This window comes from Rosa chinensis, chromosome 2 (assembly GCF_002994745.2).
Source record: "Rosa chinensis cultivar Old Blush chromosome 2, RchiOBHm-V2, whole genome shotgun sequence".
NCBI lineage: Eukaryota > Viridiplantae > Streptophyta > Magnoliopsida > Rosales > Rosaceae > Rosa > Rosa chinensis.
Window position 1 is genome coordinate 78,132,379 of NC_037089.1, and position 14,715 is coordinate 78,147,093.

The window sequence follows — 14,715 nt, forward strand, 5'->3', positions numbered from 1 at the left end:
GCATTAGAAGGATGTATGAGAGACATAATTTATTTGTGTTGATGCAAGTACACGGCGGTGGTCTGAATACTCCCTCTACCTTAAAAAGGAAAAAACGTGAAACGTGCATGTCAATAACACATCACACCTAAAATATCAAATATAGTAAATCTTTTAGAATCCATTGATAATAAAAGGGCAGAGGGGGAAATGTCTTAATCTCATTGAGAAAGACTTGTGTGGGGCACTCGCACCACTACGTGGTGCGGCAGACCAATCACTGTTTAGTAGGGGATTTTTTAGGTATTATACATTTAAAAAGCAGGGACAATTTGGAAAAAAGAGAAAAATTTCTGATTTATGGTTAGAGGACAATATCTCCATGGGGTGCGGCAGCCCTATTCAAGAATTTCTCAATCTCATTTCATGAGTCTAGAATGACCTTTCTAGAATCTAGATAAAACACAACATTTACTGAATAAGCTTATCCCATGCACGTGGTGTCAATCTAATGGTCAAACCCCAAATGGGCCCCGCCATGAAATTCAGCATCACACTAATTTTGCACTTCATCCCATCAAACGCCACGCCGTACGGGACGTCTCTGGTCCACGTGTTCCTCCTAGCGAAGACGACCATCCACGTGGCGCCATCTGCGTCACCCATCTAACTTTGCGGTGTCGGAGTCGCCATCAACTACTCAAAGCTATTAAATTTTTGCTTCACGGCGGGGTAGCCGGAGACGTCGTCGTTTTATAATAATACGTATTCCCTACTGTTACGTTCACGCGGTTTGCCTAAGCGCCAAGCTAATGACCCCGAATATATAATAACAAACTTTATTAATTAATTAATTATTGGTGATTTTTTATTTTCTTTTTAGAATTAGTTAATGTCCTATAGGTATGGAACAAGAACAAAAACAGTAATTAGTTAAATAATTGAAAATAGTTCCTGGGATTGGATAGATTTTTTTTTAAGAAGTGTTAGGTATGGAAAATGTTTATTTATTTGTTACTCAGATTTTTTTTAATTTTTTTTTTTGCTATTGTTGAATTTCGATTACTCTACCTTTTGAATGAGCAGACAAGAATCAAGATGATTTGTAAATGGGAAAATGGATTAGTTTGTTTGTTTTGTTATGTCAAAGGACAAATGGATTAGGCATTAATCAATTCGTTGGGTTGACTTTTAGGATAAAAGAAAATTTATTATTTGTGTAATTTTGGTAAGTAATTTTGTGAGAAAAGGAAAACTATTTGTTATTATTCTAATTATAGAAGGTGGAATCATAAATTACATGCACTCTTTTAGCCATTTCTAAAAAAAAAAAAAAGGCACTCTTTGAGCCAAGTATTTGGTTGTGAAAAAGGAAATGGTTAGTAGAATAACATCTCATTACATATTAAAATAATTCTCTAAAAATAGTAATATTATTAATTTTTATTTTCTTAAAAAAAGATAGTAAACGTAATCAAAGAAATTTAGAGTACCTTATTACGTGCTCTAAAGCTTAATATGTAACGTGAATATCGTTTTAGTCTTAATAAAAAAACACGAGTTATAAAATCGTTGATGAGTTTGTAGATGCGGTCATAAATTATTATTATTAGACTGACAAAATACCATAAATTCTACTCTTACTTTCTGTTTCAGTTAAAATTAATTAATTTTCAGTTTTTTCGAATAGATTATATATTAGAAAACTTTGTTGTAAAATGATGACTCAGAATTTCTCTATCTCCTCCTTCAAATAAGAAGATAAATAGGGAATTTCAAAGATCACATCCTACTTACTGTTCAAGCCATGGACCAAGTCCTGTAGAAGCAAATCTTCAGCTGTCTTCAATTGGATTAAATCTTAATCCAAAATTAAAAAAATATACAGGCCAGAAATGAAAAGAAATATATATATATATATATATAGAGAAGGGGGAGAGGGACCTTTTGAGGCAGACAGATGAATCTCATAAATATAAATCTGGTATTCTCTCTTTTTTGTTACAATAAATCTGGTATTCTGATGCCTTAAATAATTGTTGGGTATCCAAATCTCTCTGCTTTTTATCTCTACAGAAACAAAATCCTACTTGCTTTTCTACACTATAAAGCCCCAGAGCTTTAGTCACTCCGATCATTCCGATATTTCCTTCATCCTCAATCACTGAATCAGAGGCCGAAATTCGGGGAATCTCACATTTTCCGGTTACAAAATCGTCAACTACACAAAAGAAAACTCGGATATTCCCACTGTTTTCTTCTCAACTTTTCTCTCTCGTGTTTCCTTCAAATCAAGCTTTTCCGCAATTTCGCTTCCTGGGTCTGATTTTGGTTTAACGTTGCATCCAAGTGTCGTGACCTTTTAGCACAGAGAAGAGGTTTTTCATTTTCGTTTTCGTGTCTTGACAAGACCGTTTGAGTTTCCTTGAAGGTTAGTTAACGAAAACAAAAAACAAGAAAATAGAGAGAGAGAGAAAAAAAAGAAGAGTGACCGTTTGTTTGTCCGGAGAATTGGCCGGAATACAACTATCTCGGGTGTACGGAAACGGCTGTTGGGGAATTGATAACGTTGTTGCCAACGAAGACTCTCTGTAAGAGAAGACATAGTACCTTTGAACTACCTCCCCTCCCATTTCGCGTTTCTCTTCCTCTCTCCTCAAAGAGAAATCAAATCCCGACAATCAGTCTCTCCCTTTCTTCTCTCTGTCTCTCTCTCTCTCTCTCTCTCTCTCTCTCTCTCTATTTTTATAGCTTTTGCAACTCTGTTTTCCGGGTTGGGTGAGAGAAGACTCGGTTTTTTTAGTTTTTGGTTTCTCCCTCGCTGAATCAGAGCGAGCGAAACTTAACTTCGCTCTCTCCCCTCCTCTCTTTTTTCCTTGTCTCCATCTTTTTCCAGAACAAGACGATGATTTTGGACAAAGGGTCAATGCAGTCAAACCTTGAATGCTTCCTCCATGGTACAACCCCAGTGCTCCAACCCCAATTCTTGCCCAAGGTTTGTACTTTTGTAATCTTCCCCTGTTTTGCTCTTCTGGGTTTGGTTTCAATTGTGTAAATTTTTATTGGATTGATGCGAATTTTGGTGTTTTAAATATGGTGATTATGTTGTTTTTGCAGTCTGAGATTAGGAACCTTAATCGGCTATGGCACCCGTGGGAGAGAGAAAAGGTTGAGTATTTCACATTGAGTGATCTGTGGAATTGTTTTGATGAATGGAGTGCTTATGGTGCCGGAGTTCCGATCACCTTGGACAGCGGTGAGACCCTTGTGCAGTACTATGTGCCTTACCTCTCTGCTATCCAAATCTTCACCAGCAATTCATCTGTAAATAGCTTCAGGTACTGGTTCATTTCTCCACCTCCAAAATTACCATTCTGAGGTCTGTCTTAGAAAAACGGTGAAATTACATTGGTAATTTTGTTCTAGCCGTGGTCGGTTATTGTAATCTGACCGACTGTCATGATCAACATTTTGAAATGGTGGTTTTGATTGGGTCAAATTCATGTGGTGGATTCAGCTATAGGGTAGTTGGGTAACATTGAATTGGTGATTCATCCCCTTCTGATTTCTAAAATTAAATGTGGCTGGGATCCTTTCTTTGATACATCTAAATATGGCGTTGGTCTCTGATTGGTGTATGTAATGACAGAACAACGTTTAAACTGATTATTTCAGGGAAGAAACCGAGTCAGGTGATTGTGAGACGAGGGATTCGTTTAGTGATTCATGCAGTTTCGAGAGTGAAAGTGATAAGTTATGGAGATGGGATGGATGCTCCTCAGAGGAAGGTGGATTTGAGCAAGACAATAATCTGTGGCATCTGAATGATAGATTAGGCCATCTATATTTTGATTATTTTGAGAGATCAACTCCGTATGGAAGAGTTCCTCTCATGGATAAGGTACCCTTCTTCTCAGTATAATACATATTCTTCTTCTGCAAGCCGTATACTTTCTTTTGTAAATTTGCGTCTTTATGCGGTTCGCCTCTTAACATGGGACTAATTTGTTAAAAATATCTGATTACTTTTCCCCGTTAGGTATCTAAAACTTTTGACTTTGAAACTATTAAAATCCATATCTCCCTTTTCTGATTCCTCCTCTTCTTTCTGTGTCTCATTCATCATTCACGAGAATTTGTTCTTGCCTTGGATCTTTTTGTTCTTTTTTTGACTTTAACTGTTTGGTAAGATGGAAAAATATATTGATACCATTCAATTCATCTGCTTCTATTTATTTATTTTTGGATGATTGTGACAACTTATGCTGATTTCTCAGGGTTCCTCTGCCTTATAAGAAAAGCATGTGGATTTCGATTGACACTATGTTCTTTCTATGCTTTCTATCAGATTAATGGATTAGCTCAAAGATACCCTGGCTTGATGTCATTGAGGAGTGTTGATCTTTCACCAGCTAGTTGGATGTCTGTTGCTTGGTATTTCCCTTTCTCACACAAATTATTATCTAAACAGAACCAAATTTATTGAAAGCATGCTACTAAACTCATGCATTGTGCTCATTAAGATAATCACTCACTCCGACATCAGTTTGTAATAATAATTACTGCTTGTAAATAACCCACAAATGACTGTAGATAGACACATGAGCAATGAGCATGCTTCATTTTTTTTTTTGTGTGTGTGTGTGGAAAATAAGCAGACTTCCTTGTTTATAATGGGAATGGAAAACTAATATTAAATTTGTGGATGTGATTATATTCAGGTACCCAATTTATCATATTCCAATGGGAAGAACTATAAAGGACCTCTCCACATCCTTCCTCACTTACCACACGCTTTCATCTTCTTTTCAAGGTACCATTATTCTCTCAGAAGTCCATTTCATCATAACTTTCTTTTCTATTGGTATCTGTTCTATTGTTGGTCCAAAAGGCCTTGTATGCATACGCATGATGATAATTGCTCACTGACGCTAGATGATGCTCATCTTTGTGTAGACATGGACCTTGAGGATGATATGGAGAGTGACGAGCAACGGAAGAGAAAGAAAGGAGAAGGCATCTCACTGCCTCCATTTGGGTTGGCCACTTACAAGATGCAAGGGAATTTGTGGGTCTCGGGCAACTGCGGCCGGGACCAAGAGAGGCTCATGTCGCTGTTGAGCGTGGCGGATTCATGGCTAAAGCAGCTAAGGGTCCAGCACCATGACTTCAACTACTTCACCTCAATTAGGCGTGGAGGCCAGTGCCACTACCTCTGAAGCTTTGAAAACAAATTTCACTCGGAAAGTGGAATCGGAAATTGACCACAGAAAAATATCATCGTCCTCTTCTCTTTGGACGTCGGATATTTGGTTTTTTCTGGAACCTTTGTTTTGGGCATGAGTCTGAGGATATTTCATTGTGGTTACTATTGATTTTAGGGTGTTTTAGTGTTCAGTGTTTGACTGTGACTCCTTTTGTTGGGCTTTGTATGTATTTAGAGAGAGAGATGGGTGAGGTTAGAGAGAGGCTCATTGAGCCTTGAATTATGAGGTTTTATAGTGCTTTGTGTAATTATATTCTCTTGACCATTTTTATGGAATTGAGATGAAGAAAATGAAACCTTATGGTTTTGCAAATTGCTTCTTCTTGGTGTTATTTCTCTGGACCACATCTATCTATTGCCACAAGACTTCCTCTCTGCGTAGCTTTTGGGATATCATCTACTACTATTGCTGATGTGGATGAAAAATGATAATCTAATCTGAGTTTATGAAACCAAATCAGAATTGGGGTTGTGCTCGGATCAATCAAAACCAAAACCGCGCTTTAAAATTATTAGCTTGTAAAGGACTCTTACTTTTGACTAGTTCTAGACTTCTAGTTGTTGGCATGGTTGGGAACTTGGAAACATGGAATTCCAAATACCAAAAGAAAACCAAGCTAAAAACTTCGAGGCCCTAAATCCTTGGCCTTGACTTTTTGTATTTTTTGTGTTACTCTATGTGCGCGTCTCCAACGAAAGATTGCACAAGTCATTGCTTATAATTTATTGCTTTTAGTGGATCATTGGTTGCCTTAAGTTATATAATATATAAAGATTTTCTCAAAAATATAATATATAAAGATGGAATTAGTCATCACTAAGCTGCCAATAATGATGCTTTAAGCCTTTAATTGTGGCACAATACAACGTCGGGTGTCAATATGTAGAAAATTGACGTGTCGAGGATCAGTGATTGGAACATTCGTCTTTGATAATTTTATAAGTTAAAGTTACTATAAATATTTTTTTTTAAATTTAACCGTCTTATGACTTATTTTAAATAAAAGAAACAAACTCTTGTAACATTTCCTTGAAAATAAAAAAAGAGGCGCTTTTTCAAGAAGATAATTTATGTGTTAGCAAAGGTAACTGTTTTTGAAAGAAATGTTTTGAAACACAGCACTGCACCACTAGTGTCAAACAAGTCGGTGGCACGTCCTTTAATGCCTTTTGATTTAGGACAGAACTAGAAATGGTGCTGCGGAACTTTGGTATCTATGTATTGCCCATTGCCTATAAAGGCATTTAGGCTAAAACACAGCATGAAAGGATATTGGGTACTCAAAAAATGAGGAAATTTGAACTTCTTCTTCTTTTTCTTTTTTTTTTCTTTTTTTTTCAGATGGAACGATTTATTGTATTAATGAAACAACCGAACGGTCAAAATAGTAGATACACCACTACTCCATAAACATTAAAACATAAAGTCTATAACTAAACAAAAGGACTTCGTCTTTAAATGAAAAATATAGTTTGTTATCTATTCCCATCGAGCATACAATTGTAGTACGAAAAATAAACAACACTTCTAAAAAGACTCAATCTATGAGTTCAGCTAGGATAGATTAGACAACCCAGACCTACTAAGCAAGAACAATCTTCTTTCCCGTAGGATTAGAGTTCCCAGAGTCATTAAAAAAAGAAAACAACTGCAATCCCTTGTCCACTCCCGCCTTATTCTTCTTATGAACCTTACATTTTTTGGGTGGCCCTTTCACCTTCATAGTGTTAGTGTGAGTCATGGCTTAACTTTAGGAATAGTATATATTGTAATTATTGCGTAGTTAGTACTTACCTGTTATATTCCTGTAATCTTCTTTATAGACCTCCACTGTGAGATGAATCTAATATCAGAAAATTCATTCTCTCAACCTTGTGCTATTTGACTTGGTATCAGAGCAAAGATCCGAAAAGGACTTTGTCTCTTTCTTTCAGTTCTTTCTCAATCCGAGGAAGACAATTGGGTTAAAACCCAATTGTTGGTCAGGTTCTCAAACGACGTCATTCAGACGTCCTCTTCTTCCTTCTTCGCTCGGCTTCGTCATCAGCCACAGGTCGATCAGTCCATCCCAGATCGTCCGTCCTCAGATCGCCGACACTCTTCTCCCAGACTTGTAATCCAGACCGGCCTCGTCTCTCCAAGACCGCCTTCGTCTGCCTCAGATCGACACCAGAGATCGATCGCTGCCTCATATCGACACCAGAGATCGATTGCTCTCTCGACCTTCGTCTGCCTCAGATAGCCAGACCTCTTCAGTCGTCGTCCACGACTGTCCCCTTGATTTAGTCCGGCGTCGCCCCGTTTCAGACCAGCCAAAGTCGAGCATCTCGGTCAACTCGAGCAGCTCGGTCAACTCAGCCAACTCGGCCAACTCAGCCAACTCGGTCACTCGGTCAGTCTACTCAACTCACTTTCACTCGGTCAGTCTCAACAGATAAAAAAAAAAAAATTCGCTGCAATTGTTGGAATTTTCTCTTTTTCCGCTGCATACTCTGTGTTTTTGCTACTGTATTGTTGTGATGGGTGGTGATAAAAGTGAAGGTCAGGGTTCTAAGGCCAATGAGTTTCAGAAAATTAAGGTCTCTGTCAAGAGCTCAAAAGGTGGTTCTTTTGGAGGTACCAAACTCACTGGTACAAATTTCCGAACATGGAAGAAGATTATGTCTGTTTATCTTCGTGGGATACACAAGATGGGACATGTGACTGGAACAATCAAGGTTCCTAGTGAAGATGACGTGGAGGCTTATGCTAAGTGGGAAGATGATGATGGGTTTGTAATGTCTATTTTATTTAGAGCCATGACTGATAATGTGCTACAGATGGTAGAGGAATGTGAAACTGCTGAGACAATATGGAAGACATTGGGAGATCTCTATACAAATGAGTATGATTTTATACAGGTTCATGAACTGATGTGCAAAGCTGCAGGAATGCAACAGAATGGGCAACCAGTGTCAGTATTTTTTACCAAACTGAAGAATGTATGGGCTGAGATTGATCAGAAGCGTCCTTGCAAGATCAAGAATCAGGAGGATATTACATGGTACCAGAAAGAGAAGGAACTTGAGCGGGTTCATGCATTCTTGAGAGGACTTGATGCGAAACATAATAGTGCCAAGGGAGAGTTGCTCAGAATGCCAGACCCTCCTAGCTTGACCACGGCTTTTACATATATTCGTAAGGATGAATCTTAGCAGGAAAGTCTCAAACATGCACAAGTTGAAGTTTCTAGCCTAGCCATTCAAGCACCAGCACCTTTACTCCAGCAGCAGCACTCGGTCCCACTTCATCAACAAGGACCTCCGCCAGGGTTTGCCCACAGCCCTCATCCTCAGTGTTCTTATTGTAATGATATTGGGCATGTTCGAGAGACTTGTTGGAAACTGCACCCGCATCTTAAGCCTAAAAGGCAAGGTTATCGTCCTAAGGCGAAAGCAGTTGCTGTTCAATTGGTTCCAGAACCAGATTTCTATGGAGTGGCTGGACAGGATCATCATACCATAGGTGGGGCTATTCCTACAGCCTCTATAGCTGGTCGTGGTAAGATTGGTATGGCTTTAAAGGTTTCTCACTTTGTTGGTTCTGATACATGGATTATTGATTCTGGTGCCTCTGACCATATGACTTATGATAAATCATATTTTATCGAATTGTCTTCCCCACCAGTGTCCTATGTCACCAATGCCAATGGTGAGGCTTTTCCTGTGTTAGGGTCAGGGTCAGTGCGTATTACTCCCACTTTAGAACTTCATAATGTGTTATATGTGCCTGACTTGTCTCATCACTTGATATCTGTTCCACAGTTGAATACTGAGTCTAAATGCTCCGTAACCTTTTATCCTATGTATGTGATTTTTCAGGATCTTCTCACCAGGGAGTTAATTGGTCGGGGGTATCTGAGGGGCAGGTTGTTCCATCTGGATCAGACATACGCAGGGGAGAAACCAGGAGCCCAGTCCCACGCCGCTTTGACTTCAAATTCTGATAAGCTAAGTGAAATTTGGTTGTGGCATCGTCGTTTAGGGCATCCATCTTTCAGTCTTATGAGAAAAACCATGCCTACTCTGTTTATTGGTGTGGATGAGTCTGCTTTACATTGTGAAACATGTGTCTTGGCCAAAAGTCATCGTGCAACGGAAGAGCTGTATCATGGAGAGGGGGAGGAATCAGAAAGCGGAGAAGAAGTTGCACAGGCAGGAGATATTTTGCCGGATCCAGTTGAGAGCATTGACTCATCACCTCCAGAAGCGGAAGCTCCAGACATCCAGACACCAGTTTCAATCATTGAACATGCAGTTGAAGACACAATTGCCCCTCCTGCCATCACTTCTACCCCTGACCCACAACTTCCTAGTACTGAAGATCACTCATTTGTGGTATGTCCCCCTACTGGAAATAGTGAGTCTAGTGTTGAGCAATATGTGTTACCAAATAGGACCACTCGAGGTCAATCAGCCAAAAGATATGAACCTACTCTTACTGCCAAATCAAAATACCCAGTAGCCAATTATATGTCCATTAGGAGGTTGTCTAAGTCATATGAATCATTTGTGAATCAAATATCTGCTGCATCAGTACCTAACAGAGTGCAGGATGCATTGGGGGATCCAAAGTTGAGGAAGGCAATGGAGGAGGAGATGGAGGCGTTGCAAAAGAAAAATACTTGGCAACTTGTGCCTCCACCACAAGGCAAGAAGGCTGTAGGTTGTCGTTGGGTGTTTACTGTGAAACATAATGTAGATGGATCAGTGAATCGGTACAAAGCACGCCTTGTAGCAAAGGGGTTCACTCAGACGTATGGTATAGACTACGATGAAACACTTGCTCCTGTTGCCAAGATGAACACTATTCGGATTCTGCTCTCTTTTGCTGCTAGTTTAAACTGGCCACTCCGACAGTTTGATGTCAAGAATGCATTTCTTCATGGAGAGTTAGCCGAGGAAGTGTACATGAACCTTCCACCTGGGTATGTAGTTGCTTCTCTTGGTGATTTTATATGCAAATTGAGAAAGTCTCTATATGGCCTCAAACAGTCGCCTCGTGCTTGGTTTGGGAGATTTTCACAGTTCATGCAGAAGATTGGTTACAAACAGAGCAACTCAGATCATACCTTGTTTCTCAAGCATCAACAAGGGAAGGTAACAGCTCTAATTATTTATGTGGATGATATGGTAATCACTGGCAATGATACTGTTGAGATGGATAGACTGCAGAGACAGCTAGCCTCTGAGTTTGAGATGAAAGATTTGGGTGAACTTAAGTACTTCTTAGGAATTGAGGTAGCTAGGGGGAGAGAAGGGATCTACTTGTGCCAGAGGAAGTACATTCTTGACTTGCTAACCGAGACAGGTTTGTTGGATTGCAGACCTATTGATACTCCTATTGAGCATAATCATTGATTAGCTGAGTATCCAGATCAAGTACCTACTGATCGAGCTCGCTATCAGAGGTTAGTTGGGCGCTTGATTTATTTGGCTCATACTAGACCAGATGTTGCATATGCAGTGAGTGTGGTGAGTCAGTTCATGCATAACCCGAGTGAAAGTCATATGGATGCTGTTATGAGAATTTTAAAGTACCTGAAGTCAACTCCAGGAAGGGGAGTATTGTTTTCTAAACACAACAACATCCTTGAGGTTTGTGGTTTTACAGATGCAGATTGGGCAGGAAATATTACAGACAGGAGGTCAACATCAGGTTACTTTACCTTTGTGGGAGGTAATTTGATTACATGGAAGAGTAAGAAACAGAAAGTTATGGCACGATCTAGTGCTGAGGCCGAGTATAGAGGGATGGCTCACGGAGTGTGTGAATTGTTGTGGCTAAGAAATCTGTTACGTGATTTGGGTTTCAAACTCAAAAGTACTATGCAGTTGTATTGTGACAATAAGGCATCCATTGACATATCACAGAATCCAGTACAACATGATCGTACTAAGCATGTGGAGGTTGATCGCCACTTTATAAAGGAGAAGCTAGATACCAAAATTATTAGCTTTCCTTTTCTTCCGACTGAAGAACAACTTGCATATATACTTACCAAAGAAGTTTCCAGGAAGGTGTTTTATGACTCACTAAGCAAGTTGGGCATGGTTGATATGTATGCGCCAACTTGAGGGGGAGTGTTAGCGTGAGTCATGGCTTAACGTTAGGAATAATATATATTGTAATTATTGCGTAGTTAGTACTTACCTGTTATATTCCTGTAATCTTCTTTATAGACCTCCACTGTAAGATGAATCTAATATCAGAAAATTCATTCTCTCAACCTTGTGCTATTTGACTTATAGGGCTTGTCTTTGCAGCAAAGGTTTTATTTTTACTGCCTCTAGACCTCCCTCTCTTCTTAGGGATAGGTTGCGGGACTGTAACCATCTCCAGCCCCATGCTCACAGCCTCCAAATAGGCCTTCCAACTGCTAGGCTCAGGCTCAGGCTCCGTTTCTTGGGAGAGGATTCAAGCACTCCCTCACCCTACCTTGTTTGACCACTAAGCTGTGGAGGGGATGCACATTCTTCCTCCAGCTCCCTGATCATAACCCGCTTTCGAGTCTTGCACATAGCAACAGTGAACCCGCACGAAGCCACCGTCCACCAATGACAGCGATCTATGTACCACAAAAGGTCACTGGGCCTTCAAGATCAGTGTAGGCCCAGTTGAGACCGGAGTCAGCCGAACAACGGCCTGTGTAGCCTTAATCGCAGTCTGCACAAAAGCGTGTGAATACTCACAATTCTTTGAGCTATAAATTATAGGACCAAAATATTCTAAAAAAAAATAAAAAAATTATAGGACCAAAATGACAATCGATCAAAACTATATAATCACCAATCAAACAAATAAGTATTTGTTTATCAAATCTATGCACATACCTCCTTTATTATGCAAAAAATGTTTTGTAAATATATATATATATATATATATATATATCCTATATATTTTTACATATTTCTTCATTATCTTATAATGAATTTTTGTAATCTCACATTCTTACTTCCTCTATAAAAATATTGATAATGACCCATTTTTACAAATTCTGGACTCCGTCACCACCGACTAAAATCATGACATTGGAAAATATAAAATAATGGAGTTAATTTCTACAACTCACCAACCTTGATTGGATTTTACACCCATATACATTTTACTCAAGTTGAAAGATTCATTTGGGCTACCATTAGTGCTCTATTGCTTATCCCTATACCCATCTCATCCATACTCAACAAGACCTAGTTCTCAGTATATAAAATTTCAATAATCCACCCACTAATTCAATTTCCACCAAACCCAAATTGATGGATCATTAATTTTTTAATTTTTTAATTTTTTATTCATTTGAAACATATACTACTACTTTATAATACATATACATAGCACATGGAGCATGTTAGTGGTTTCTAAGACAATACCATTGACTAATTAGAGGGCTCTTTTTTGAGTGCAACAGACTATGTGATCCACTTGGACTAAGCTCTTGTTTGAAAAGTTGAAAATCCTCTCTCACTATCTTATCTTCTTAGACAAAGAAGGGTCACGTTGTTGTGATCTCAAAAGTGCAACCACTAACCATATATACACTGATAGAGTGATAGATAGGCATCATGTATTGTGAACTCAAATAAATAAAAAGGACTTCGGGGAGAGTCCAACACTCCCAACTACCAAATAACACCAATTTGCTCTGCGCATGGGAATAGGCCATTTGGGATTTCTTGGTCTAGAACTTGGCTAGAGAGACAATGATCGTGGAGGGATTTGCTGTCTTGCACTTGTTCATACTCCACTTAGACATCATAATAGATGGCAACATGTATCTTGTCTTTCTGTTGACAATGGAGAAGACGAATCCTCAACTGTCTACGATTTGATCTTAACAAATCAAAGTTGAAGTTCGAGACAGGTTCTTTAGAAATAGAAATGAATCCGCATGCATGATTATGCCATTATGTGAGTTTTTCACGTATACATGAAGAAACAAAATTAACATCTCTCAACACATCTCATACGTTATAACTTTGACACATGTCATGCTAGAAGTTACATGAGTTTCTCAATTTGGTGCCTAGTAGTTTTGAGGCTTACAAACATGAAGAGCTCAGAAGAAGAAGGAATTAATTCCAATTTGGTATCAGCCCTTTTCACTGCCAAATACAAAGTTACAAAGTTCTTGTTCTTTTCTCTAGTTTTTATTTGGTAAAGGACCAAATGCATACATATCAGTTCACCTTGTTTTTTTTTTTTTTTTTTCGAAACAGGGCTGGTGCAGCCGCCCTCAAACCTTCATTAATGAAACTGTTGAATACAATTGGGGAGACGTAAAGCCTGAACCCCGAAATACAATAAGTACGGAGAGAGCATCCCGAATAATAACAGGAATCTCCACTAATTTTATGTACTCAAACATGCACCGAGTAGCAAAGGTTGACAAACCATATATATGGGCAACACCATCTGCTTCACAAGGGGGACATACCGGAAGGATAAAACTCATACAAAGCCATAGAGCAATTAAACCTGCTTTCCCACTATGTTGCCGATTAGAACTACAGCTGGCGGAACTAGGTTTCATTTTGCCACTAGGAGGGTTCGTCCATTTGATAATGACTCGACTCCTCTCTAGAAAAAACAAGGCACATTGAGTGCAAACATGGACATTTAGCCCGACTCTCCCTATAATAACTATCAGTTCACCTTGTTTTGGTTTGCTCTATTTGTCCATTATATGCCATCAAAACCATAAATTTCCAAATCTATGGATGTTGGATCCATAGGTTACAGGATTTCATGTCTTAGGGATTTACCTTTCTTGTCATAGGAATAAAGAAACTTGAAGAATTGATAGATAGTGAAGAGACCAAAATTAGTTCAGAAAATGTAAAAAAATCGATGTTAATATCAAACCAAACATGGCACTTTCTGTAATTATCAGATTTACTCGAGGCATCACTCTTAGTTTAATCAATTGCAGAAATTCAGGGAGGCTTTGTGAGATTTTTAGCCAATAACCCATTATTTTTCCTATTCTATAGCAATTGGGTGGTTTTTTTGTTGGGTCTGAAACCTTTTTGGTCAGGAAGGCTTCCGAGTGTACTCATCGACTTGATCAATGCATGAATTAATCGAACAATCCAACTTGGTGGGATTCCATTCCGCCTTTCCTGCTTAGCTCTTTTGGTCATGACTATTCAGCCCAGATGGACTACCGATTTCAGTAATTGGTTCAGTTCGCTAGTTTGGTTCCTCTTATTCATGACAGTTTGATTTCAGTTTTTCTCTTCCTGCGTGATTAATTTGTTCTTTAATCAGTGTTTTCACGGGCTCCTTTCTGGAGTTCCAATTTGTTCTTTCATTTTCACCTGCTTGATCTCCTGTGTAAACAGCTCGGGGTGCAGGTTGTTATGTCCCCCCCGTTGCTTTTTTTATTTAATATTTAGATCCGGGCGTGGGGCTGAGCCTCCCAGCTCGGCTG

The 14,715-nt window shown here is 39.0% G+C and overlaps 1 protein-coding gene across 1 annotated transcript; it reads left to right on the top strand.

The window, feature by feature from the left end:
• The first annotated feature begins 1,940 nt into the window (after positions 1–1,940).
• LOC112187364 lies at positions 1,941–5,564 on the top strand. Its single transcript, XM_024326124.2, has 6 exons — positions 1,941–2,974; positions 3,097–3,317; positions 3,655–3,880; positions 4,328–4,413; positions 4,701–4,792; positions 4,936–5,564. The coding sequence occupies exons 1-6, from the start codon at positions 2,885–2,887 to the stop codon at positions 5,196–5,198; spliced, it is 978 nt and encodes a 325-aa protein (XP_024181892.1). The 5' UTR covers positions 1,941–2,884; the 3' UTR covers positions 5,199–5,564.
• The last annotated feature ends 9,151 nt before the right edge of the window (positions 5,565–14,715 follow it).

What these genes read in the sequence shown, in the direction of transcription:
- LOC112187364 (XM_024326124.2), top strand. Translation starts at nt 2,885, where the DNA reads ATGATTTTGGACAAAGGGTCAATGCAGTCAAACCTTGAATGCTTCCTC. An exon ending in TCATCTGTAAATAGCTTCAG is followed by an intron (nt 3,318 to 3,654) that starts GTACTGGTTCAT and finishes TGATTATTTCAG; the next exon opens with GGAAGAAACCGAGTCAGGTG. An exon ending in GAGTTCCTCTCATGGATAAG is followed by an intron (nt 3,881 to 4,327) that starts GTACCCTTCTTC and finishes GCTTTCTATCAG; the next exon opens with ATTAATGGATTAGCTCAAAG.